Genomic DNA, 26,877 nt, shown 5'->3' with positions numbered 1-26,877 from the left:
CATGTTTATCTTAATTAGGAAAAAGTTAAACATGCGTATCATTGATAATCAGTTTTTTTTTATATTGCCGAATGTGAAATGTGTAGAAATATTGACACACAAAACTGAAAATTGTGTTCATTTGTTACACAGTTACAAATGTTCTGATTGGTGTAACAATCTAACAAATTTGTTGGAAATGTTCAAGGATTGCTTGTACCTTGGCATCCAATGTTTTCATTTATTATCTTAACCCATTTTTATTTCATTTTATTTTCAGGGGGAGACGACGACAGATAATTCACATTTTCAGCCTTTGAATGACTTGCACAAAGCCAATGGAAAAGAAGAGGATGCAGGCTTTGGGAACACATTTCTCTGAATGGAGGAATCTGACTTTTTATTTTTTGCATTTTTGCCTTTATTAAACGGTTTACATTGAAGAGAGACAGGAAAGACCGGAGAGAATGCAGGGGTGACATGTGACAAAGGACTTGAACCCGGGACATCACAGTCATCATGACTCTGCTCCACCAGGATGCCTAAATTAAGGATTTTATTCCAAACAGCAATTTAACAACAACTTTTTTGACAACAGTTCAATACAATTTAACATTTTCACACCTGATAGTCTGCTTCCTCGATTCACATCAGATGAGAGAATTATACATTATGTTTTTCAGTTGGTTCTTCGGTTCGCTTTCACACAGGCAAAAATCAAAAGGTCCAGATAGGGGTGCCAACCCTCCCGGATTGGACAGGAGACATGATAATTTGCCTCCTGGGATGGAAAAAATATATTCTCAGAGATTTTTTGACGGTTGAAATTATATATAATATAAAAATGTGTGTGTGCATTGGGTAAATGGTTGGGTGTGTTGTGTGCATCCATTGTGTCGGATAAGGTTATTTTCATTACTTTTTTTGCTGGGCTGTTCTTTTTACCTCCACCACAGAGGTTATGTTTTTTGCCCTGGTTTGTCGGTCTGTCAGCAGGATATCTTAAATAAAAAAGTTCTGAACAGATTTGCATGAAATTTGGCAGAAAGGTTGGTCTGGGCCAACTTAGAAGTGATTCACTTTCCACGACCACTGTCCAAAAGAGGGCACTGTAATGGGCGTGTTCGACCACAAATAGGTGTTTAACGTCCAAACGGATTGACGTAACACCACAAAATTGGCAAAGGTTTGTCCTAGGTGAAGGACACACTGATTAAGTTTCCACACCCACTAGCCAAAAGGGGGTGTGGCAATGGCCATCACCAATCACGAAAAGGCACTTACAGTAACGTCCACACGGATTCATGTAACACCACAACACTTTGCAGAAAGGTTGCTGGTGGAGCGAGTATGAACTGAGTAACTTTCCATGCCCACTAGCCAAAAGGGGGTGGAGCAATGGGTGTGTCCAATCACAGAAAAGTGCCAAAGTGCCAAACAGATTCATGTAACATGCCGTGGCGGAGTTACAGTATGCACTCTACTGAGTGCCCTCTAGTTACATATTTATGGTGTTGGTTTTCTTGTGTGTACGCTACGTATTTAGCATCTGGCAACATGTGATGGTTAACAGGACATACTCATACCCACGGACCCACATTTGATAGGATTTAGTCCCACGGTCCCCCATATTATAATAATATTGATGCTTTTAGATGTTTTATGACAGAAAGTGTATAAAACCAATGACCAGAATAGTCATTGTGTTACTTATGAATGGAATTTTAGCAAAAATAAATTACCCCCCTTTTGGCTGGGGACCCCCTGGAACCCCCTCAAGGACCCCTGGGGGTCCCCGGACCCCCATTTGAGAACCACTGCTGTAAACCACATTGTCCTTTTGTCCAAGCTTTCATGTTTTAACATCTCTTCAAATACAATGAAATTGATTGAATCATATTTAACAGTGAGAAACCAATGTACATGGGCTGGACAAAAGCTCTCTTCGTTTCTTGACTGCTTTACTGGGGTTCCACAGGGGTCTGTCCTCCTGGGTCCTGTGTTTTTTGGCCTATATATTAATGACCTTCCTAATGTTTGTCCTGAGGTAATGACCCAGATGTATGCGGACGATACTGTTATTTATGTGCATGCCAAAACCAGACAGCAGGTGGCGCATAAGTTAACGGCAGCCATGTCTCGGATCTCTGACTGGCTCACACAGTCTTGTCTCACTTTAAACATTGGTAAGACTGCATGCATGTATTTTTCAATCCGCAAGGAGGTGGTCCATAATTCTATATTCTGGTTAGTGGTCAAAAGCTCCAACTTGTCCCAGATATGAAATATCTTGTGATCATCATAGACTCTCACCTGACCTTTCAAAAACAAGTGAAAAAGGTCATTAGTACAGCCAAATTCAACGTCAGAAAATTTTAATTAATCAGGATTCAAATATTCTATCAATCTATGATTTTTCCACACTTATCCTACTGTATTATCGCTTGGTCGCAGGTGGGAAAAAGCACCATCAAGCCAATGCACTATTAAATACACCCTGAAAGTCCTGGACAAAAAGCCAGCTAGGTATCACCACTGTCATATTATTTTCAAGTACAATCTATTGACCTTTGATAATTTTGTCAATTATGCAAATATTTGTTTAATGTACAGAATTATCCATGATCTTGCTCCTCCTCCTCTGAAAGAGTTTGTTTCACTGTGCTCAGACAACATCAAACAAACAAGAGAAAGAAACCAGAGGCAACTTTTTCCATCAGAGCTACAAACATCTGGAACTCTATTCGCAGTAGTATCAGACAAAGCCCCAACTTTACAACTTTTAAACCCCAACTGAAATCATGGCTGCAACAATTATGTAGTCATTAACACCCAATACAGTGCAGTGCACAATGCAATGCACCTTTTGTTATCTTATTTTGTATTTTATGCTTTTGTACTTGAATTGTATTATGTGTATGTGTATCAAATTTACACTGTGATTGTAGCTTTGTTTTTGACTGTCCTTGTATCATATAGGGACCCGGGGACTGCAGATTAAATTTAGCTTCCTAGCTAAGTCTAGGACAGTTTGGGACTTGTATGGCAATAATAATTGTATTTGGCTTTATTCATTATTCTTGGCCGGGAGTACAACCAGTCCTCCCTGACTATCCTCGGTATCTGCCGGCTCTCAGAGAGAAGGGAAGATCTGTGTTCGTAGTTACGCTCACCATGTCCAAACTCCCACCTGAGAGAACTCCTCCCCACCTCCACCTGAGAGAACTGAGCAGTGAACTCCATCATCCCCTACTTGAGCAGACTTATAAATGAAAAGATGTAACTTGATCTCGTATAATATTTTAACCCCTATTTTTTAAATCATGTTTTGTTTGTGTTTGCGTTCTCAACCTTTATACTGTAAAGGACATGCAATTCATCTAGTGTCAACTGGATGCAATATGTTCTTGAATAAACTTCAACTTCAAGGTCGTTGGATTTTGAAGGCTTTCTTCTTGTGCCAAGAAATGTATAGCTTGTAATGAAATAAGACTAGGTGTAATTTGAATTCCCTCACTGATCAAAGGCTCTTTGTAAAGGGAATTCAATCTGGTTTCCACATCGGCTCCATTGCACACCTGTACTTCAAGCAGTGTTGATGGGTGACGGGAAATCTTGGCTGAACTGCATACAAAAACTGTGAAAGCATTTCCCTTATTCTGCACTCTCTGGGACAGAGCTGCCAGGTTGCTGGTGCTTACTTTGTGCTCTTACGCTTACACAGTAATAGCTATATAGCTGCTACTACTACTACTTCAAATACTTCTGTCTGTCTCCTATTCTTACACTTTTCTTCTGAATATTGTTACATTTTAATACGTCTAACATTATTACTTGTCACTTCCTTACTTTGATTTTCCCCCAACTCAAAATACATCTACTCCTTCATACTATTTGTGATCTTACCATGCACCTCCCGGCTTTTACAAATAAGTCTACATATTTTCATACATTTCTAACATTATTATATGACTTGGACACTCATTACAGCTCCTTCACATAAGTGTTTTAAACTGCTACATTTCCCACAAAAATGACATGCATTATATTACAGATTAGCTGTAACCTCCTGTTTTACCATGGAGAGTGAGAGAGCAACTGAAGAGCATGGAGAGTAAAGCAGAATGAGACAGAGACAACAAAATGTAATGGAGACAGAAATATGTGACATAGATACAGCCATAGGATAAGAAAGATGGAAAGGACATTGATGGACCGCAGTCACAGACAGCCGACAGAAAGGGTGAGCTGTACCCATACTAAACTGCATCAGTGTCACAGTCACAGTTTGCACTCTCAGCAATCACACACATTTTCCAGGAAATGCATCTTCTTCTTCACCTTCTAGTTTCCAAAATGAGATAGTCACCATTTGGGATGGGGATGGGGGGGGGGGTGTAATTCTAGTAGTAGTAGGATGTTATTTTTAATTCTACACTTGCGTTTGACAGCCATGAATTGTCTAATGTTACTCTTCCTATCTTTGATTATATGGAAAGCATGTTGTAACTTTGTTTTGAAAAGTGCTGTACCTGGGAGTCCACCTGGACACAAAACTGGGCTGGAAATGCAACACTGAGGCTGTATACAAGAAGGGACAGAGCAGACTCTACTTTTTGAGGAAGCTCAGATTCTTCAATGTGTGCAGCAAGATGTTGCATATCTTTTACCCGTCTGTTGTGGCAAGTGCAATCCTCTTTGCAGCCACCTGTTGGGGCAGCAGCATCAGAGCCGGTGACTCTAAGAAACTGAACAAACTGATAAAGAGAGCTGGCTCGGTGCTGAGGACCACTCTGGAGTCCCTGGAAGTGGTTGTGGAGAGCATTGAGGTGAATGCCGATGGTGGAGAGAAGGATGTTGCACAAACTGCTCAAAATAATGGACGACACAACACACCCCCTACACAACCTACTGGACAACAGAGTATTTTCAGTCAGAGGCTCCATCAGCTCCCATGCAGTAAAGACCGTTACAGGAGGTCTTTCATGCCCACCGCAATAACCATATATAATAACTCCCCTACATGCAGAGAGAGGATACTCATCCTCTCCCTCCCTCCTCCCCTCCTAAAGTCACTACTAAACTCACATAGAGGCAAAGTGGAACGTCACTTCCTGCTTCAGCACTGTACCAGTGATTTTCCTCCGCCATTTATTTTCCCATAGACATTTCGTAAAATGCTTATAAAATAGTTGTACTTCGTCGAACCAAACGGTTCAGCTAACGCTATAATCAGGAGAGACCATAGAACATTTCACTCAGAACAAAACTTTAAAAAACAACATCAAAAAAATATTTTCTTTAAATCCGCATTTTTCTTACGTTTTGGTCCCAGTGAAATGTTATGCGATCTCTCCTGTTTCTAAATATATCTGTACCGTTTGGTTTGAACCAGTAAAACTATTTTTATACGCATTTTATGAAATGTGTATGGGAAAATAAATGGCGGATGAAAATCTCTGGTACAGTGCTGAAGCAGGAAGTAGGCGGTCACTTTGCCTCTCTATTGCTTATGCACATTGCACACATCGACCTAAATAAAGATATTATATCTCAATGATTGCACACTGTACACTTTTTGTCCACATAGCACACTTGGACTTTGTTGTTGTTATCATTATTATTATTGTTCTTATTATTATTATTAATAATAATAATAATTATTATTATTATTACTATTATTATTAATAATAATAATTAATAATAATAATAATAATAATAATTATTATTATTATTATAGCTGCTGCGCAGCAATGGGTCGTGGCCGGGCAAGTCTCAAGGCTTTGATGATAGACCATACGGTTCAGAAGTTATGGACCAGAATGTAAAGAGGGCTGTTATAGCTCCACCATCTGCTCAATTTGTGTAATTCTTTCGTGTAGAATAAAAGGCCCCTCTGTGCACCTCCCTACCAAGTTTCGTAGCTGTAGCTGTTATGGTTTCTGAATTACAGCTAATTTACTGCAAGATTTTTCGAAACCCCATGCAAGTCAATGGGGGAAAAAAATATTATGACATCACAATTGCTCGAGTGACATCAGTGATGGCATCACAATTGCTTGACTGACTGATGACATCACAAATACAACCTAATTGCCAAATGTAACAAGATTTTTCGAAACCCCATGCAAGTCAATGGGGAAAAAAAATATTATGACATCACAATTGCTCGAGTGACATTAGTGATGGCATCACAATTGCTTGACTGACTGATGACATCACAAATACAACCTAATTGCCAAAGGTAATTAAGGTAATTAGGCTATACACGGGGCCAGAATTCAACGTTTTGATGCACTGTGGGCTCAATTTTTGACCGATCGAAAATCTGGTTTGATACTTTTGTGTAGAACAGTCTAACGATGCAGATACTGAAGTTTGGTGTCGTTTGAAGAAAAAATGTGGGAGGAGTAGGTTTAAATCGTTTTTGCAGTTTTTGCAGTTTTGCGGTCTTTAGACTTCATAATTGGCCATAGGTTGCATTGTACAAAAGCTTCCCCTCATTTAGGCGCACATTTCGGTGAAAGTTGCAAAGCCGTAGCACGTACGCCTGATTTTTTATGAATTTTTTTATTTTTAAACTTTAGACGGTCGCTGTAGTGCCACCGTTAGGACTATTGGCCCCAAATTTGTGTCAAAGACGTTTGGCATGGGACTGGACCTTTGTGCAAAGTTTGGTTAGTTTTCATCCATGGGAAGTCGAACTTCCCAGGAGGATGAAGAATAATAATAATAATAGTGGCAATTATAGCTGCTGCGCAGCAATGGGTCGTGGCCGGGCAAGTCTCAAGGCTTTGATGATAGACCATACGGTTCAGAAGTTATGGACCAGAATGTAAAGAGGGCTGTTATAGCTCCACCATCTGCTCAATTTGTGTAATTCTTTCGTGTAGAATAAAAGGCCCCTCTGTGCACCTCCCTACCAAGTTTCGTAGCTGTAGCTGTTATGGTTTCTGAATTACAGCTAATTTACTGCAAGATTTTTCGAAACCCCATGCAAGTCAATAGGGAAAAAAAATATTATGACATCACAATTGCTCGAGTGACATCAGTGATGGCATCACAATTGCTTGACTGACTGATGACATCACAAATACAACCTAATTGCCAAATGTAACAAGATTTTTCGAAACCCCATGCAAGTCAATGGGGGAAAAAAATATTATGACATCACAATTGCTCGAGTGACATTGGTGATGGCATCACAATTGCTTGACTGACTGATGACATCACAAATACAACCTAATTGCCAAAGGTAATTAAGGTAATTAAGCTATACACGGGGCCAGAATTCAACGTTTTGATGCACTGTGGGCTCAATTTTTGACCGATCGAAAATCTGGTTTGATACTTTTGTGTAGAACAGTCTAACGATGCAGATACTGAAGTTTGGTGTCGTTTGAAGAAAAAATGTGGGAGGAGTAGGGTTTAATTCGTTTTTGCTGTTTTTGCAGTTTTGCGGTCTTTAAACTTCATAATTGGCCATAGGTTGCATTGTACAAAAGTTTCCCCTCATTTAGGCGCACATTTCGGTGAAAGTTGCAAAGCCGTAGCACGTATGCCTGATTTTTTATGAATTTTTTAAGTTTTAAACTTTAGACGGTCGCTGTCGTGCCACCGTTAGGACTATTGGCCCCAAATTTGTGTCAAAGACGTTTGGCATGGGACTGGACCTTTGTGCAAAGTTTGGTTAGTTTTCATCCATGGGAAGTCGAACTTCCCGGGAGGAAGAAAAAAAATAATAATAATGGCAAATACAAGATGGCCTGGCCGCTTCGCTGGCCCGGCCACTAATTACAAGAAGTGGCCTGGCCGCTTCGCTGGCCCGGCTACTAATAATAATAATAATACATGTTATTATTGTTATAGAGACAGTCCGCATGTCTGGGAACGCCCACAAAATGTTAAATGACTGGTGCGCGAGTGGGGTAAAACCGCCCATATATCTCATGGGCTGACCTGGGGCTGACTCACCAAAAGACGGTGCTGCGGCTCTAAACTACAGGTTTGGGGGTTCTAGAGCAGAACACAAGACGTCACGGTCTGCTCAGATGTGCGTTTACTGCGGTGGTTAAAGGGATACACCACTTTTTTGGAAGTTTAGCTCATTTGCCACATCCCCCCAACATAACAAAGATACACCATGCCTTACCGGCACTGTCCGCTCAGTTTACAGTGAGCTACAGTCGTGAAATTAGTAATTATCACCATATAATGGAGGCTAATGGTACAGCTGTTAAAAATCTGCCAAAACACACATCTAACGGCACCAAAATACATGGTGTGCTTCGGGTACTCACCACACGATGAAATGTTAATCCAAAATGCACATAATCTGTCTTTTTGGAAGGAAAAGAGGTCGGCGGCCATGTTTGGAAAGTAGTGTCGGCTATCTCTTTTCCTTCCAAAAAGACCAATTATGTGCATTTTGGATTAATATTTCATCGTGTGGTGAGTACCCGAAGCACAACATGTATTTTGGCACAGTGAGATGTGTGTTTTGGCAGATTTTTAACAGCTGTAGGCTACCATTAGCCTCCATTCTATGGCGATAATTACTAACTTCACAACTGTAGCTCACTGTAAACTGAGCGGACAGTGCCGGTAAGGCATGGTGTATCTTGGTTATGTGGGTGGGATGTGGCAAATGAGCTAAACTTCCAAAAAAGTGGTGTATCCCTCCCGATCGTGTCTGCCTGGGCTGGGCTATCAGCTAAATTCTAACTTTGCTGAATGGATAGAACGGGGGTTTTACCCCACCCTGACCACGCCCCCAGCCAGGCTGAGCCAGCTAAACCAGCGTCTATGACGAGACGTGGCCTCAACCTAATCTGGGTGGAAAGGTGCATTTTTGCATTATGCATTCTCATGTGATTCTCATGCTCATACTGCCCTCCAGTGTTGAAACGGTGAACATAGTGAGAAATGCCTCAATATATTATAATGCTGCTCTATTAGAGGCGGCCACACGGGGCGCCATCTCTCAGTCTGTGCACTCCTGACGCAGAGCATTATGGAGCAAGCCAGTGAGCCTTCTCCTCCGCACAGTAACCACCACCAGCAGAGCCAGGTTGGGAATGAGCCTCCTCGCGGCAGCCTGAGCTCGCCCGCAGCGGGTTCCCACAGTAGCAAACAACTGAAAGAACTGGAGAATGCCGCCCTGCAAACCACTTTAATATCGCGCATGGAGACGACGGAAGCCGAGCCCGAGGCGGACGCCCACAGGCAGCAGTCCGGGGAGGGAGAGCACTCGAACGGCGTGCCCTTCAACCAGGAGCCGCCGAGGGAGGCAGGGGAGGCGGATGGAAATGTCCCCGCCAAGGAGCGAGTGGAAGAGGAGAGGACCCTGACGGACCATTTAAACAAGCGGCTGCTCTCCTCGTTTCTGGAGAAGCTGAACGAGAGGGACTTGGCCCTTCCGGGTGTGCAGCGGCTGGACTGCGCCGTGGCCGACGAGGACTCCAACAGGGCCGCGGAGGAATGGTGACGGAAACCCGGAGACAATAGTACAACCACCAGCAGCAACATGGTGGAGGGTTTCAGGACAATCCCACAACAGAGAATCTGCGATAGACCGCTTGTACCTTTAACGATACATACCTTGTTGAATGTTGTCACATTCGGCAAGATTGAGTGTCTTGAAATGTAACATTTTATATAGTGAGACTCTCACTATAGTGGGTGACAGTCACAGATAAAGAAAACGCAATAAATGACCATAACATGAACTACCCTTGTACTTGTAACTTATTAGTGGTTGCATGTAGCAGGAGAGGCCTTGTCTAGCCTGTTTTCTCATTAGGCTACATGGGTGCCATGTGTGTTTTGAAGTGACATTAAACCATCAGCAGGCGTCACCAGCAAGCAACTATAATGTATGGCCTAGTCATAAGTGTATTCTTAAGATGGTAAAAAAGTTAGATCATTTCACTTGTCTCCAAATTGGAGTTTGGAACAAGTTTATCTGCATTGGAGACTCCAATGCAGATAAACTTGTTTCAAGACGAGACATTGAAATAATATCACTCCAATATGGATACATTTAGGTTCACTTTAACAGTATGTACTAGCCTACGGGATGGACTGAAATACATAGGCTCAAATCACAGTAAAATGGATGTTTTATTTATGTGTAAGGGATATAAATGTGGACTGAGCTGAGAGATTAAGTACTGTACTGTCACAGGAAGTGTAAACACAATAGGAAGTAATTGGCTGACCGACCCCCGCGTTGGAAAATAGGTTTTAATAGAGATGTGAGCCAGATATGAGAGCCCACACAGCAAAAACACCATTTAATTGCTCAGTCTGTGGTAAAAGCTTTGGTCATAAAGAAAACTTGAAGGTGCATAAGATGCCACACATGAGAGTAACCACTTAATTGCTCGATTTGTGTGTATATCAGTATATGTGTGTATAATTCTGTTTTGTATGATTTCTAGTTAGGCCAGAGGTTTTAGAATCCGAAAACTGGTGTTCTTCTCCTCTACATGGTTGTAGGCTGTTCACAGAGGGGCTGATGGGGGTGGTGTTAAGAGAGAGCGGGGGAGTGTGTCAGAGAGAGGAGGTCTACTGTGCCTGACCTTGAAGCTCGGCTGATGCAGGCACCTTTGATCAGGTGGATTAGCTCGATGCTGGGTGAAGGGGTGTCCGGCCATCACCTGCCTCGATCCGCCCGTAGACTCTGGAAGCAAAACACATCTCCAACAAGCTGTTTATGGATCACAATCATCTCGACGTACATAGTGAATGCAAAGAATTTGGCGCGATTCATCCGAGATTCTGCGCTGTTACATAAACTCTCTCTCTCTCTCTCTCTCTCTCTCTCTCTCTCCACATCATCAACAGCAACTTGTGCTCATTTTAACAATCTGGCCCAGATGGTCTCAAGTGGAGGGAAATTGATAGTGAAAGAAGTCTGCTTGTTAGTTCATGAGATACTGTACATAATATAATAGAAGAGTCTCAAAGGAGATTAGGAGATTAGTAAGGAATTAACGTTGCACTTTTAAAGCCAGATGTAGATCAACTTGAATGGGTACTCATTAGCTGATTATTGGAGATGGTTAGGCTTAGGATTTGTTATCTTTGCATTCATCTTATGTTATATGGTTTTATATCCTTTTATCTCAACTTTGGTACTGGTAGATTGTTCTTACCCACACCATCCCATATCTACCCTGCACCACCCCGTCCCCACACCATACACCACCCCATCCCGCCTCACTAAATGACCAATGAATGTGTACTAGTGATATTTCTGTACATCGTTGTCCTCACTAGGGGGAGCTGGAGAAGCAGCTCCTGCAGGCAAACCCCATTCTGGAGGCCTTTGGAAATGCCAAGACTATCAAAAATGACAACTCTTCTCGATTTGTGAGTTTGCTATTACAGAAGTGCATGTTTTGAGCATGTTAACTGTATCTCTGGGACCACAACTTAACGTTAGATTTCCCTGCATGCACAGTGGCGCTGTCGCCTCACAGCTAGAAGGTCCTGGGTTCGATTCCTGCCTGGGACGCTGTGGGCGCTGAGGGTGTGTTTCTCCCATGTCTTCAGTGCCTACTGCCCAGGGGCCGGTTGCACCAACTGGTCTTACACTGGTCTTAAGCTAAGTTGGTCGTAACTTTACGACCTAACAGCTACGCCGGTTGCACCAAGACGACTTAAGCCTTTTTCACTAAGACCGCAGGCGTAACTCCTACGCCTCGTCAGGAGGAGGCGTAGCAGAGATCTCCGCGGAGACCTTTTTGACCGTCATCGTCGTAACACCGCCAATTCGCCGTCTTTGAAAGCACGACGTTAGATTATAACTAACTAGTTGTGTGGCTTAGCCTTCCCAAATGTTGATGTTACTTTTTTAGAATGTAATACATAGAATTGGGAACGTTACATTCAATTTCATTCAGACTCCCTGACACTAATCGCCGCCGCCATTTTCCCCCGGGGCTTCCACAGGAGGAGGGGGGTGGGAGGAGGGAGGGTGTAGTGACGCACATACAGTAGTGGGTGACGGCGCGAGGCACATGTGGGCCAATCAGAGGGCATTCCCCGACAATTCACATGAACGCGCATTGCTACGGCCAGCGTAGTTAAGACCAGAGTAAGCCGTGTTGGTGCAACAGGCGTAAATCCATGGTCTTAACTAAGACCGACGTAGGAGTTACGACCAGGCATAGTTAAGACCAGTTGGTGCAACCGGCCCCTGGTGGGCTATCTCATCAAAAGGGCCTTTCTGTGTGGAGGTTGCATGTTCTCCCCGTGCTCCCTGGGCTTCCTCCAACTAACCTCCAACTAAAAACACCGCGCCTCCAAAGCATGTGTGTGTGTGTGTACTGTGTGTGTACTGGCTGCCGTGCATGTGTGTGTGTGTGTGTGTACTGTGAGTGTACTGGCTGCCGTGCATGTGTGTGTGTGTGTGTGTGTGTGTGTGTGTATGTACTGTGTGTGTACTGGCTGCCGTGCATGTGTGTGTGTGTGTGTGTGTGTACTGGCTGCCGTGCATGTGTGTGTGTGTGTGTGTGTGTGTACTGTGAGTGTACTAGCTGCCGTGCATGTGTGTGTGTGTGTGTGTGTGTGTACTGGCTGCCGTGCGTGTGTGTGTGTGTGTGTGTGTACTGTGTGTGTACTGGCTGCCGTGCATGTGTGTGTGTGTGTGTGTGTGTGTGTGTGTGTGTGTGTGTGTGTGTGTGTGTGTGTGTGTACTGTGTGTACTGGCTGCCGTGCATGTGTGTGCATGCCACAGTATTTGTGACAAATAAAGACAGGGTTTGTCTGTCCAGTTTAATCTAATCTTTAATCTTATAGATGTTTCTATTGTCAGATCATAACCCTATCCCTAACCCAATTAAACTTTTATTCAGAGCCAGCCAGCTGTTTGCTTTGTAATTTAGATCTTAAATCATGAACTTTGACTCATCATCTGTCCCACAGGGGAAGTTTATCCGCATCAACTTTGACGTGACCGGCTACATCGTTGGAGCCAACATTGAGACTTGTATCCTGACATAGTGTTGTAATAATGTGTGATACCACTTGTTTCTCACAGCTTGCTTCAGTGTTTGATCTGTAAACATGAACCCGGCTGCTCATACATTCCATGTGAGAGGTGTCAGCTGCCCCTACAGTGGGGTTGTGTTGACACCTGTATAATGATATTGTGTGCGTGTGTGTGCGTGTGTGTGTGTGTGTGTGTGTGTGTGTGTGTGCGTGTGTGTACGCGGGTGTGTGTGTGCCTGCACGTGTGTATGTGTATGTCTACAAATCAAATGTATAATAATAAAAAAAGCACATAGATTTTCATCTAAAAGACGATGGGCAGGGGGCAGATGACACCTCATGTAAGTTATTGTGAGCACAGGCAGAGTGTATCATCTTTAACAGCTGAATGCTATCAGACCTGCTGGAAAAGTCTCGCTGTATCAGACAGGCCAGGACAGAAAGAGCCTTTCACATCTTCTACTACATGATTGCCGGTGCCAAAGACAAGCTGCGTGGTAAGATGCAGATATATGTATGTATATATATATATATATATATATTTATTTATTTATTTATACATATATAAATGTATGTATATGTATATGTGTGTATATATATATATATATATATATACACAGCCTTGCTTTCACATTGACCAGTGAGCACCATGCGTCTTCCAGGCTTCTCTCAAGTCATAGAGGTGCATGTAATCCTTCAACTGAACTTCAAACATGAAAGTCACCTCGATATTGGAGTAAAAAGGTTTTCACACGTTATGTCAAGTTAAGGCTGAGATGAATTGCCACACAGAGAATTCACTAACTCCTCCAGCCTGTGTGTTTGATCTCCAGAGGAACTTCTGCTGGAGCCCTTCAGTAACTACCGCTTTCTGAGTGCGGGTCACGTCCAGCTCCCCGGCGTCCCAGATGATGAGATGTACGAAGAGACCATGGAGGCCATGAACATCATGGGCCTCAGCGAGGAGGAGAGAATAGGTACCAGTGATAACTCTTACCTTGTCTTAGACTTAGACTTAGACTTCATTTATTTGTCCCGGAAGGGAAATTCATTTTCACTGTCCTGTACATTACAAGGAAAAAAATCTTACACCAGTGTACAGAGAGGACATAACAAAAACAGCAGCATCCATGACATCAACAGAGACAACAACAGTGTGGCAAGACAGACAACACATCAGCGGGGCCTGCTGTTCAGAGCAGCTATGGCTGCCGGGATCAGGCTTTTCCCGAGGCGAGCTCTTCTGAATTTGATTGTCCTGTACCTGCGCCCTGAGGGCAGTCTGGTCTTATCTATTCTAGTCTAGTCTAATCAAGCCTGTCACGTCACTATAGTGGTGAATGTGTTTGATCTACAATGTGAAAGCCTTGTGTTGCCGCCGATATTGAACTCCTGGGTCTCTCCTCTGTGCTCCAGGTATCCTGAAGGTTTGCTCCACAGTGATGCAGCTCGGAAACATTGAATTCAAGAAAGAGAGGAACCAGGAGCAGGCCACCATGCCGGACAACACCGGTTAGACACCACTACCCTCTACTAATAGAAATACTGTCATTTTCCCCACTGCAGAGCTGACATGTAGCAAACTATAGCTGCACTTTACATTCTTTACACTTTACACTTTACATTCTCAAAATACAAGCAACAAATATGCAGAAGGAAACACGCATGGGGGAAAAAAAATGTTTATGTGTGCCACTGCCGACAAACATGTCTACCTCCTCCTCTCCAGCGGCCCAGAAGGTTTGCCACCTGCAGGGCATCAATGTGACAGACTTCACCCGTGCCATCCTCACCCCCCGGATTAAAGTGGGCAGAGAGGTGGTCCAGAAGGCCCAGACTAAAGAGCAGGTACTGGGATAAAGCCACTTTCACACATGAACTCTGGACTATGTCCGTTGAATCAGGTCTGGACATTTCCCGGAGTTACCCCTTCATACAAGAGGCGTTGTTGTATTCACACACAAGGAAATCCTCCAGTGTAGAGAGAGGAGTGGGTGGGGCGGGGCGTGCAGGACGTAGTGTGCTGCAGGGTTTATATGCGATGTGATGTCATTCATGCACAAATAACATCACTGTCAATAGTGTCAAGCTCATTTTTTTTTTTAGATATGTGTGAGATTTATGTACAAAATAAGTGAGAATAATCTTTCGATGTAGGGTCCCATTAAGTTGGGGCACTGTGCCAAACCATATGAATATGAAAATATATATTGTATCTAATGAACGCTTTTCCTACCTTTAATCCAGCTGTATTTAGATCACCCTCATTACTTTAAGCTCACATCAAGTGTGTGTGTGTGTGTGTGTGTGTGTGTGTGTGTGTGTGTGTGTGTGTGTGTTAGGCTGACTTTGCTACTGAAGCCTTGGCCAAGGCCATGTTTGAGCGTCTCTTCCGCTGGCTCCTGGGCCGGGTCAACAAGGCCCTCGACAAGACCAAACGCCAGGGAGCCTCCTTCCTGGGAATCCTAGACATTGCCGGCTTTGAGATCTTTGAGGTGAGGAGTGTTGTTCACAGATGAATCAGAAACCACTAAGCTGTCATGTCTGACTTTCTGGGGGTAAACAATGTAATGCTTTGTGTAGCGTGAAATAATACAGACTGATTGCAAATCGATATTTAGTTCACTAACTATGACCAAGCCACAAATAATTGATAGTTTGTTAGGGAGAATGGGGATGAAGGGATGGGGGGAGGGGGTGATGGGATGAGGGGATGGGATGAGGGATGAGGGGATGAGGGGATGAGGGATGAAGGGATGAGGGATAAGGGGGTGAGGGATGAGGGAAGGGATGGGGGGAGGGGGTGATGGGATGAGGGGATGAAGGGATGAGAGATGAAGGGATGAGGGGGTGAGCGGATGAGGAATGAATGGATGACTTGGAGGAAGTATGAGTAGATGTCTCGAGGAACCAGGGAGTGAGACTCTGGATGGGGGAACTGCCTCGGCGATGGAATCTTCATGGTCTTGATGGCTCCATCTTATCCCCGGTGGTTCCTAGGCTGAGATAGAAGATTAAGGGGCTGGGTGGGAGGGATGAGTTTGGTCTTGAGACGAGAGAAAGGATCTTGGTTTGGGGCGTATATATAGGTGGAGCGAATGATTGAATCCGGGCGGAGCAAGGGATTGCCTGATTGAATGATTGACTGAGTGATTAGTTGTGGCATGGCCTTGTTCCCGAACTTTAGTTATAATGTTATTATAACTTCATTTCACTAACTATGACCAAGCCACAAATAATTGATAGTTTGTTAGGGAGAATGGGGATGAAGGGATGGGGGGAGGGGGTGATGGGATGAGGGGATGGGATGAGGGATGAGGGGATGAGGGATAAGGGGGTGAGGGATGAGGGAAGGGATGGGGGGAGGGGGTGATGGGATGAGGGGATGGGATGAGGGATGAGGGATGAAGGGATGAGGGGGTGAGCGGATGAGGAATGAATGGATGACTTGGATGGATGACTTGGAGGAAGTATGAGTAGATGTCTCGAGGAACCAGGGAGTGAGACTCTGGATGGGGGAACTGCCTCGGCGATGGAATCTTCATGGTCTTGATGGCTCCATCTTATCCCCAAAAGAACTTCATTGGCTGAGATGAGCATTACGGACGTCACTGAGGTTGCTATGGATGTAGCTGTGGTAGGCTTGGGATGACCAACGGCCGAGGACTTTGATGGTGTGATCAGGGATACCTTGCCTGGAGGCTGAGATGCAGCTCTGATGCGGAAAGAGTGGCCAGAATATAATTCAGGCGATATTCCTGATTTTGAGAGGACTTACAGGAAGATGGGATGTGAGGTTCCGAGTTGATCGGATTTTGAGTTTGTAGATGATGTCGGAAGTATGAATTGTAAGGTCGGAAAGACTTGCATGTCGAGGTGGATTGGAGATGGACGTGGTTGAGTTGAATTCTGAACGTCTGAAGAAACGTGGATCTGAGGGTTGCGTTGGAGACGGGGATGAGTACCCTGTGCGGAGGGTGTTGATGTTAAGTGTTGAAGTTAATCGTGGCTCTGCCTTTCGGCATGCTGATGAGGGAGAGATGGCAGGACGTAGGCGCCAGTGAGTAGTTGACAGAGGAATTGATGCTATTGAAGTAGATGTGGATCACGAAAGTTCTGATGTGAAGAGAGGAATGGGCGTAGGTGATGAAGTTCAGATGGTGAAGACGTCCGATAAAGGAAACGATAAGTTGTAACGTGTGAGGAAGGACTTGAAGCAAGTCCATCCTGTGGGGTATGATGACGATGTTCTGGGAGCTAGGTTGTTGAGGATGGCTTGTCAGGATGCTGAGGTCAGGTGCTGCAGCTGCGGGTTTTAGTTGAAGATGGGGGCTAAATTGGAACTGGAATTAGTCGGAGACTGAAGTAGAGTTTGAATTTCTGGAATGGGACACTGGTCGGAGAATCAGTGATGGAGTTTTGTAACTGGAAATGTGAGCGGTACGGATGATGAATTGATGCTGGGCTGAGATCGGGATAAGGTAGTGTGTGATTTGCAAGATGATGATGTTGACTACTGCTGTGTTGTCTATGTAGATGACCACTTGTGCCCCCAAAGAAGTGCTGCAACAAAGATGGGATTCAACTTGTGGATAGCGGCTGAGGGGGAGAGTAGAGCGAACTCAGGTGGCCAGTCGGATGCGCTCCACCTCCCTCCGTGGTAGCCGGCGAATCCGATGTATGGTTTTGCATCGGTGAACAGCTGGATGTCCAGGTTGGGTGAGATCATTGTAGAAAACAATATGCCGTTCCAGGAGGGGCAGTATTGCTATTGCCATGTCTCCGTTTTACAAGCGTTGTCTATGGCAAATTGGCAATGTGGTCAGATGTCGTCGTGGATGAAGATCGCATCCTGGGAGGGAGCCCGCTGGGCTCGGTGTCCCAGGATAACGGACGATCTCCATCCACCCCCGGCGAGCTTCAACACCGCAGCAGATGGCTCGTCAGATGTCGTCGAGGTCGTCGTGGATGAAGATCGCATCCTGGGAGGGAGCCGCTGGGCTCGGTGTCCCAGGATAACGGACGATCTCCATCCACCCCCCGCAAGCTTCAACACAGCAGGAGATGGCTCGTTAGATGTCGTCGAGGTCGTCGTGGATGAAGATCGCATCCTGGGAGGGAGCCCGCTGGGCTCGGTGTCCCAGGATAACGGACGATCTCCATCCACCCCCAACGAGCTTCAACACAGCGGGAGATGGGCTCGTCAGATGTCGTCGCGGATGTAGCTGTGGTATGCTGAAGCGGCTATGTACAGGAGGTGGGAGAGGGAGGATCATCCTTGGGGAATGATGGGGATGGCGTAGACGAGGTGTCTGAGCAGGGCGAGGAGTTGGCATTTGGTACGTGTAGCAGCAAGGAGGTAGCTGACTGAAGGTTCTGAGATGACCTGGATGCCTGGCTGGAAATCGTGAGAGAAACTGAAAATGAGGAAGTTTGACAAATTTAGGGTCTGGGTGTTGTTAAAAGGCATTGTATAAGGTGTTGATGTTGATTGGTGTGCAGGGATGCTTGGCATTCATGCTGAATGTTTGGTAAGGTAGTGAGGGTAGGTGTCCGTTCTCTGGAGCGGGTGGGGTGAGGGTGTTTTGAGTAGGATGGGTCCAATGTTGCTTTGTAATTCTCTGGAAGCATGATGGTGGAATGTGGAGGGTTGGAGTAGTTCAGTGAGGGCCATGTAGTTACCAGTTATCTGCTACCTGAGGGTGGATGAGACTGGAAATGGGCGTGGTGCTGTGGGTTGAACTGGAGGTTGAGCGGTGGTAAGGGTGAATAGGCTGGCTGCAGGTGGAGCTGAAGAGAATGCTGGGAAGCTGGCTGTAGGTGGCGCTGTGGAGAATGCTGGAAAGCTGGCTGATGGTGGAATTGTTGCAAAACCGGTTGCAGGTGGTGCTGTGGTTGAGGGTGCAGAGCTAAACAGAATTAAATACATTTGGGTGATGGGGAAGGGGAGGGGGGAGGGTTTGGGGAAGGGAGGGGAAAAAGGACAGGTTAGTAGGAAATGAGTTGATCGGAGCAACTGTTATGGAGGCTGAAGGAGCCGCAGTAGCCGGTGGGTTGATGTTAACACTGGCAGAAGGAAGGGAAGAAGAAAGGATGTTGGGATGAGGGGGTGCATGTGCATGGGGTGATAGTGCAGCCTGCTGACATAGGGATGAGAGAAATGAAGCAATGAGGTTAGACAAAGCAGAAACAGAGGGAGCAGGCACGGGGGGGGGGGGGGGGGCATTCTCGCCCTCCTGACTGAGGCTGCCAGAATGGCTGCAGGAATGGCTGCCGTCTGCGACACTGGACTGGCATGGGACTTGGAAAGAATGGAAAACATGAAGATGGACTGTGTGCAACTGTGTACAACTGTGAAACGTGTACTCATGGAATGTAAATGTTACGCACGAGAAAGAAAAAGGCTGTATGCTGCTGTATAGGACGAGTCAACGTGACTTCATTTGCCACCCATAGTTAATAGTATGAGCTGTGCCAACAACGTTAACATCCCGAAACTATACATCACATCGCTTATATTTTGATATTCTGAGTGAGAGCAGAACTAGCCCGAGAGTCTGATGTATAATATGTACGTGTCGTGTCAAAATTGTGTGAACTGTCGCAGTTCTCCAAATGCAAACGGAGTCAAGCCAGCTAGAGCAACACTCACACCTCGCACCACTTGGGCTCCATAGGGTTCGAACGCCGCTGCCACCCAGTGAGCAGCCCGTTCATCAAAATGCCGCTCGGCTGATCCCTCGCACTAAGCCTGGGCACAAAGACTAACAATGAAGAGCCTGCTGAATCCACTGAGAATCAATGTTGGGCAAGTTATTCTTCCTTTGTTATTGTCATCTATAATGGTTGGTTATTTGCATAAGACAACGGTTTGATTAGGAAATTATTGTATAAACTATGTGCTTTGATTTAATAAAATGCAACTCAATTTGTAACTTGAGTTACTGATGAAGTAACTGGTATATATTACTGAAATCCTATAAGTAATAAGTTACATTACTGAGTTACTGCTAAAATAATATATTACATGTAATATGTTACTTTGTAATGAGTTACCCCCAACGCTGCTGGGAATCATGCAAGGACTGTGCTGGCAGTTCTTGAATTCACACCATAAAACACCATAAACAGTAATATTTCCGACCAGTGAGAGGCAGCAGTGTGCCGTAAGGCATCAAGTCTGCCGGAAAACTATAATAATGAGAAGAAGAAGAAGCTGCACCGCGCTGCAGCGTCGGTCAGCGTGATGACGTCATCCGGGATCGCCGTGGTGTTGCCGGAAGCGCCCGGTGGCTTTGGGTGCTGGATGATGACGTTGTTGATTGATGAAGTTTGGTTAGCAACCAAACTTTTTGCAGTGATCACTGCGATGAAATGGTACCTTGTTTTTACGGATGGCAGCTGTCCCGTTGTTGACGTTTGTCGTCGGCATGATTTGTGTGTGTAGATTGAGATGAGACTGGATTACCGTGAGTTTGGCCGCGTCGGCTAAACGGTGATGATTGCCTTGTGTGGCTACTAGATGGCTAGTAGTAGCGTTGGCACTGCTGTAGGTTTGAGCCATGGTTTGGGCATACCGTTGGGAAGGCTTGTGAATCTCCGAGCGAAGACGAGGCGGCAGGTCGGAACGACGGACCGGAGGCTCGTCGGCAGCATTGCATTGCAAGTGAGATGAAACCTGTGTGGGTCCTCGCCGACGCCAAGCAAGTCGTTGCTGTCAGAGAGGTGGAACTGGAACGTGGATTCCATGACAGTCAGGTAAGAGCTGAAGTTTCGTGTTGTCTGTCTTGGAGTGAAACTCAGAATGAGTTTGGTCTTGAGACGAGAGAAAGGATCTTGGTTTGGGGCGTATATATAGGTGGAGCGAATGATTGAATCCGGGCGGAGCAAGGGATTGCCTGATTGAATGATTGACTGAGTGATTAGTTGTGGCATGGCCTTGTTCCCGAACTTTAGTTATAATGTTATTATAACTTCATTTGTGAGATTTTCTTCCACATGAGGTGAATATGTATCGTACGCATCATCATTTTGTCTTCAATTCTGAATTTTGGTTGTTCCTCTTGCCTCCCACTATCCCAGGACAACTCCTTTGAGCAGCTGTGCATCAACTACACCAATGAGAGGCTGCAGCAGCTCTTCAACCACACCATGTTTATCCTGGAGCAGGAGGAGTACCAGAGGGAGGGCATCGAGTGGAACTTCATTGACTTCGGTCTGGACCTGCAGCCCTGCATCGAGCTCATCGAGAGGGTGGTGAGTGGGAATGAGACACAGGGAAAACACCACAGCTCATTCAAATGTAGCTGTATTCACTTCCTGTAGCCCCATAGACCTTATAAATATGTGGACGTAGCTACTGTGACGTGACCCATTGCTTTTTGGACTCCCGTTTTGAAGCATTGAGTTTGTCATTTTCACCATCGCCATCTTAGTTATTTGGAGCCAGAAGTAAACTGGGACGAGAAGAGCTGCAGTGCGAGTCCCAAATAGTTAGAAACGTATTAAGTGAGTTGGTTCTCAGGGATCTGAGCCTCTCCATCCTTATGACCAAGATCATGTTCGTCAACCACAGTTGGAAAGAAGGCGGAGAGGGGGACTTCCATTCTTTCAGGATAGATTTTTAGCAACAGTTGTCCGGAGTGCATCTTTTGAAGGATGAATGATGGGTCAAAACCAGCAAGGTGCTCTTTGGCACAGGGGTGATACAGTTGATGGAAAAAGATGGCGACCAAGGCACTTGTGATGGAAAAATTAAAACGCCTTTATTGTATTGCTATTGCGTAGCAAAGATGAAAAACACACCAATGCATTGCAGTACACAGGCCTTCATCACGTTGACATGATGCTGTATTGAAGATGACTTGAAACTGGTGATTGAGACCATAAACTCATTAGGAAAGTGTTTACTGGGGCCATAAATCAAGTTAGAAATATGGTTATTTCCCCATTCACTTCCATGTAATTGGACTTCTTTTGCAGCCAGTAGAGTCCCCCTGCAGGCCATTCGAAATGCAGGTTTAGGTTACTTCCGCATTGGCTTCACAAACGGAGCTACGAGCTAGCCTACTGCTTAGCCCACATAGTCTCTCTTTGCCCCAGCACAGATTAGTGTAATATAATACAATGTGTGCTGTGTTATGAGGTAAATACTGAGATCAGCACTGTCATGCACTCAGTAACACAGTCTCACTTGGTAATAACACTGTCATGCACTCAGTAACACAGTCTCACTTGGTAATAACACCGTCTCACTCAATAACACAGTCTCACTCAGTAACACAGTCTCACTCAGTAACACTGTCATGCACTCAGTAACACAGTCTCACTTGGTAATAACACTGTCATGCACTCAGTAACACAGTCTCACTTGGTAATAACACTGTCATGCACTCAGTAACACAGTCTCACTTGGTAATAACACTGTCATGCACTCAGTAACACAGTCTCACTTGGTAACATGCACTCAGTAACACAGTCTCACTTGGTAATAACTCTTTCTGCAGAAAGACCCTCCAGGCATCCTGGCCCTGCTGGATGAGGAGTGTTGGTTCCCCAAAGCCACAGATGTGTCCTTTGTGGACAAACTCATGAACAACCATGTCAACCATGTCAAATTTGCCAAGCCTAAACAGCTCAAAGACAAGACTGAGTTTTCTGTGCTTCACTATGCTGGGAAGGTGAGTATAGCCATTTCCACACATGAAGTCTGGAACATGCACGGTAAATCAGGCTATATAGGGTATTTACCGGTCTTACCCTTCTAGACATAGGGGCTCCTTGTTTCTAAACATAAGGAAATGACCAGTGTTTTGCCTGAGTAGAGTGGGGGGCGGATCGAGGGGGATGCGGTGGGTAGAAAGGAACAGAATATAGGCTACAATTCTCTAGCCTGGTAAACCGCCCGTCACGTGAACTCACATTTCATTTGGTTCTCCGTGACGGTCTGGACCCGCACAGGCAGTTTAAGATGATTGGTCGAGCCATGCCGGCCATTGCCGGGCCGACGAATCAGCGGCGGCCGTAGGCGGGCAGGCTCGTCTGGGCAAGTAGTGGGTACATGGTCTTTGTAGTTCTTTTCACTCGTCAACATCGCGGAAGTGACAGGCAGTCTGAATGAAATTGAATGTAATGTTCCCAATTCTATGTATTAAATTCTAAAAAACGACCCTCAACATTTGGGAAGGCTAAGCCACACAACTAGTTCGTTATAATCTAACTAAATGCTTCGAAGGTGACTTTACGACCGCGAGGACTCAATCAATGAATACCACGGAGATCATCCACAGGCACCTTCCGCGATCTGATTGGTTGAAGTTAACACCCACCAGCGGTGATAGACAGATGGGTCATCCAATCACCTGCCAAGTAGCTTGGACAAAGTGCCCGCCTCCGTCAGCGGGTCTGGTGACTTCAAACCCAGATCGACTGGTTTAGTGAAACCTATGTGGAGCTATACCGTCCATCTGGCAGCGTCAGGTTAACAATTCTCTGCTCTGGATCTAAATAAATGTTTCAAATGCATTTATTCCTGTAGTAGTCTAATCTTTATAGCTCTATAGTCGACCTTTATTCCAATGTTCTCAATAAGAGATCAACTTTGCAGTGGGAGCCTATAGCCTATTTTTTCCGTATTCAACAGGCGCACGTCATTCTGGGCAAGCTTGGGACACAGACAACATGCACGCTCCTATCAACATGCATGCTCCTATCAGACAACATGCACACTCCTATCAGACAACATTCACGCTCCTATCAGACAACATGCACACTCCTATCAGACAACATGCACGCTCCTATCAGACAACATGCACGCTCCTATCAGACAACATGCATGCTCCTATCAGACAACATGCACACTCCTATCAGACAACATTCACGCTCCTATCAGACAACATGCACACTCCTATCAGACAACATGCACGCTCCTATCAGACAACATGCATGCTCCTATCAGACAACATGCACGCTCCTATCAGACAACATGCACGCTCCTATCAGACAACATGCACGCTCCTGTCAGACAACATGCACGCTCCTATCAGACAACATGCACGCTCCTATCAGACAACATGCATGCTCCTATCAGACAACATGCACGCTCCTATCAGACAACATGCACGCTCCTATCAGACAACATGCACGCTCCTATCAGACAACATGCACGCTCCTATCAGACAACATGCACGCTCCTATCAGACAACATGCACGCTCCTATCAGACAACATGCACGCTCCTATCAGACAACATGCACGCTCCTATCAGACAACATGCACGCTCCTGTCAGACAACATGCACGCTCCTATCAGACAACATGCATGCTCCTATCAGACAACATGCACGCTCCTATCAGACAACATGCACGCTCCTATCAGACAACATGCATGCTCCTATCAGACAACATGCACGCTCCTATCAGACAACATGCATGCTCCTATCAGACAACATGCACGCTCCTGTCAGACAACATGCACGCTCCTACCAGACAACATGCATGCTCCTATCAGACAACATGCACGCTCCTATCAGACAACATGCACGCTCCTATCAGACAACATGCATGCTCCTATCAGACAACATGCACGCTCCTATCAGACAACATGCACGCTCCTATCAGGCAACATGCACGCTCCTATCAGACAACATGCATGCTCCTATCAGACAACATGCATGCTCCTACCAGACAACATGCATGCTCCTATCAGACAACATGCACGCTCCTATCAGACAACATGCACGCTCCTATCAGACAACATGCACTCTCCTGTCAGACAACATGCACGCTCCTATCAGACAACATGCACACTCCTATCAGACAACATGCACGCTCCTATCAGACAACATGCACACTCCTATCAGACAACATGCACGCTCTTATCAGACAACATGCACGCTCCTATCAGACAACATGCATGCTCCTACCAGACAACATGCACACTCCTATCAGACAACATGCACGCTCCTATCAGACAACATGCACGCTCCTATCAGACAACATGCACGCTCCTATCAGACAACATGCACGCTCCTATCAGACAACATGCATGCTCCTATCAGACAACATGCACGCTCCTATCAGACAACATGCACACTCCTATCAGACAACATGCACGCTCTTATCAGACAACATGCACGCTCCTATCAGACAACATGCACACTCCTATCAGACAACATGCACACTCCTATCAGACAACATGCATGCTCCTATCAGACAACATGCATGCTCCTATCAGACAACATTCACGCTCCTATCAGACAACATGCACGCTCCTATCAGACAACATGCATGCTCCTATCAGACAACAACATGCACGCTCCTATCAGACAACATGCACGCTCCTATCAGACAACATGCACGCTCCTATCAGACAACATGCACGCTCCTATCAGACAACATGCACGCTCCTATCAGACAACATGCACGCTCCTATCAGACAACATGCACGCTCCTATCAGACAACATGCACGCTCCTATCAGACAACATGCACGCTCCTATCAGACAACATGCACGCTCCTATCAGACAACATGCACGCTCCTATCAGACAACATGCACGCTCCTATCAGACAACATGCACGCTCCTATCAGACAACATGCACGCTCCTATCAGACAACATGCACGCTCCTATCAGACAACATGCACGCTCCTATCAGACAACATGCACGCTCCTATCAGACAACATGCACGCTCCTATCAGACAACATGCACGCTCCTATCAGACAACATTCACGCTCCTATCAGACAACATGCACAACATTCACGCTCCTATCAGACAACATGCACGCTCCTATCAGACAACATGCACACTCCTATCAGACAACATGCACGCTCCTATCAGACAACATGCACGCTCCTATCAGACAACATGCACGCTCCTATCAGACAACATGCACGCTCCTATCAGACAACATGCACGCTCCTATCAGACAACATGCACGCTCCTATCAGACAACATGCACGCTCCTATCAGACAACATTCACGCTCCTATCAGACAACATGCACGCTCCTATCAGACAACATGCACACTCCTATCAGACAACATGCACGCTCCTATCAGACAACATGCACGCTCCTATCAGACAACATGCACGCTCCTATCAGACAACATGCACGCTCCACGACAGTGGAGAGAGGAGAGCACCTCTCCCACCGCCGCGTCAGGCTGTCCTCGCTGATCAAAGTGAGAGTAGCCTACTAAACGCTGTTCGTGAGTTTGCTCGTTTAATTCATTGATATGCGTGAACAAGTAATTCATATACGTCAACGTTAATAGGAGGCACTTATCACCCAATAGCCTAATTCAGTATCATCTCCTTGTTGCATTTTCAAACTGGCTGGTTTGAATGGCATGATTAGAAACAAAATGACTTGGATCTCTGAAATGTCCGGAAGAATCTTTTTAGAAATGTGTAATGCTGTTGTTTTTTTAGTAATGCTCTAATCTAATCTGTGCGGTTTTGGCTGTAGGTGGACTACAATGCCACCGCTTGGCTGACAAAGAACATGGACCCTCTGAACGACAACGTCACATCGCTGCTCAGCAACTCCTCCAACCTGTTCATGCAAGACCTGTGGAAAGACGGTGAGATATAGGCTCACCTGCTTTTGCATTTGCCAATCTCACCAATAAATGTTGCACGTGTACGTGAAATAACCCTTAATATTTAGTTAAATAGATGAAAAACAGTTGAATATAATTTTGTTGTGGAAAATGTATCAAACTTGTAATATGTAACAACTCCAAGAGTTTTCAGCACAATGATACTCACTTAAAGTTTTTATTTCCTATTGAATAATAGTGAAATATATTGCCATAACACATGACTGTAATAATTTTGGCAAAATAGGTGTTCAATTTACATATTTGTGGATATCTCATTTTGTTATAATAAAGTTA

General features: G+C 45.2%; 2 protein-coding genes across 2 annotated transcripts in view; both read left to right on the top strand.

Moving 5' to 3' along the window:
* Window positions 1–3,317, top strand: part of slc5a5 (solute carrier family 5 member 5) — a 52,283-nt gene extending 48,966 nt beyond the window's left edge. The window contains exon 16 of the mRNA XM_083648092.1: window positions 260–3,317. Coding sequence (XP_083504218.1) covers window positions 260–361 — 102 coding nt within the window. The 3' untranslated portion in view covers window positions 362–3,317. The remainder of the gene's footprint in view (window positions 1–259) is intronic.
* A 7,016-nt stretch (window positions 3,318–10,333) lies between these two features.
* The window catches only part of LOC310786248 (myosin-11-like), a gene marked incomplete at its 5' end in the record, with an annotated part of 33,196 nt that continues 16,652 nt past the window's right edge, over window positions 10,334–26,877 (top strand). Inside the window, 11 exons of the mRNA XM_083647409.1 lie at window positions 10,334–10,348; window positions 11,263–11,355; window positions 12,913–12,976; window positions 13,377–13,475; window positions 13,812–13,955; window positions 14,395–14,490; window positions 14,708–14,826; window positions 15,321–15,473; window positions 21,061–21,234; window positions 22,485–22,658; window positions 26,448–26,562. Of these exons, the coding sequence (XP_083503535.1) occupies window positions 10,334–10,348; window positions 11,263–11,355; window positions 12,913–12,976; window positions 13,377–13,475; window positions 13,812–13,955; window positions 14,395–14,490; window positions 14,708–14,826; window positions 15,321–15,473; window positions 21,061–21,234; window positions 22,485–22,658; window positions 26,448–26,562 (1,246 nt within the window). The remainder of the gene's footprint in view (window positions 10,349–11,262; window positions 11,356–12,912; window positions 12,977–13,376; window positions 13,476–13,811; window positions 13,956–14,394; window positions 14,491–14,707; window positions 14,827–15,320; window positions 15,474–21,060; window positions 21,235–22,484; window positions 22,659–26,447; window positions 26,563–26,877) is intronic.

This window comes from Poromitra crassiceps (genome assembly GCF_964638095.1).
Source record: "Poromitra crassiceps genome assembly, chromosome: 12".
NCBI classification, from domain to species: Eukaryota; Metazoa; Chordata; class Actinopteri; order Beryciformes; family Melamphaidae; genus Poromitra; species Poromitra crassiceps.
The sequence above is the reverse complement of the archived record's forward strand: the minus strand, read 5'-3'. Positions and strand labels throughout refer to the sequence as shown.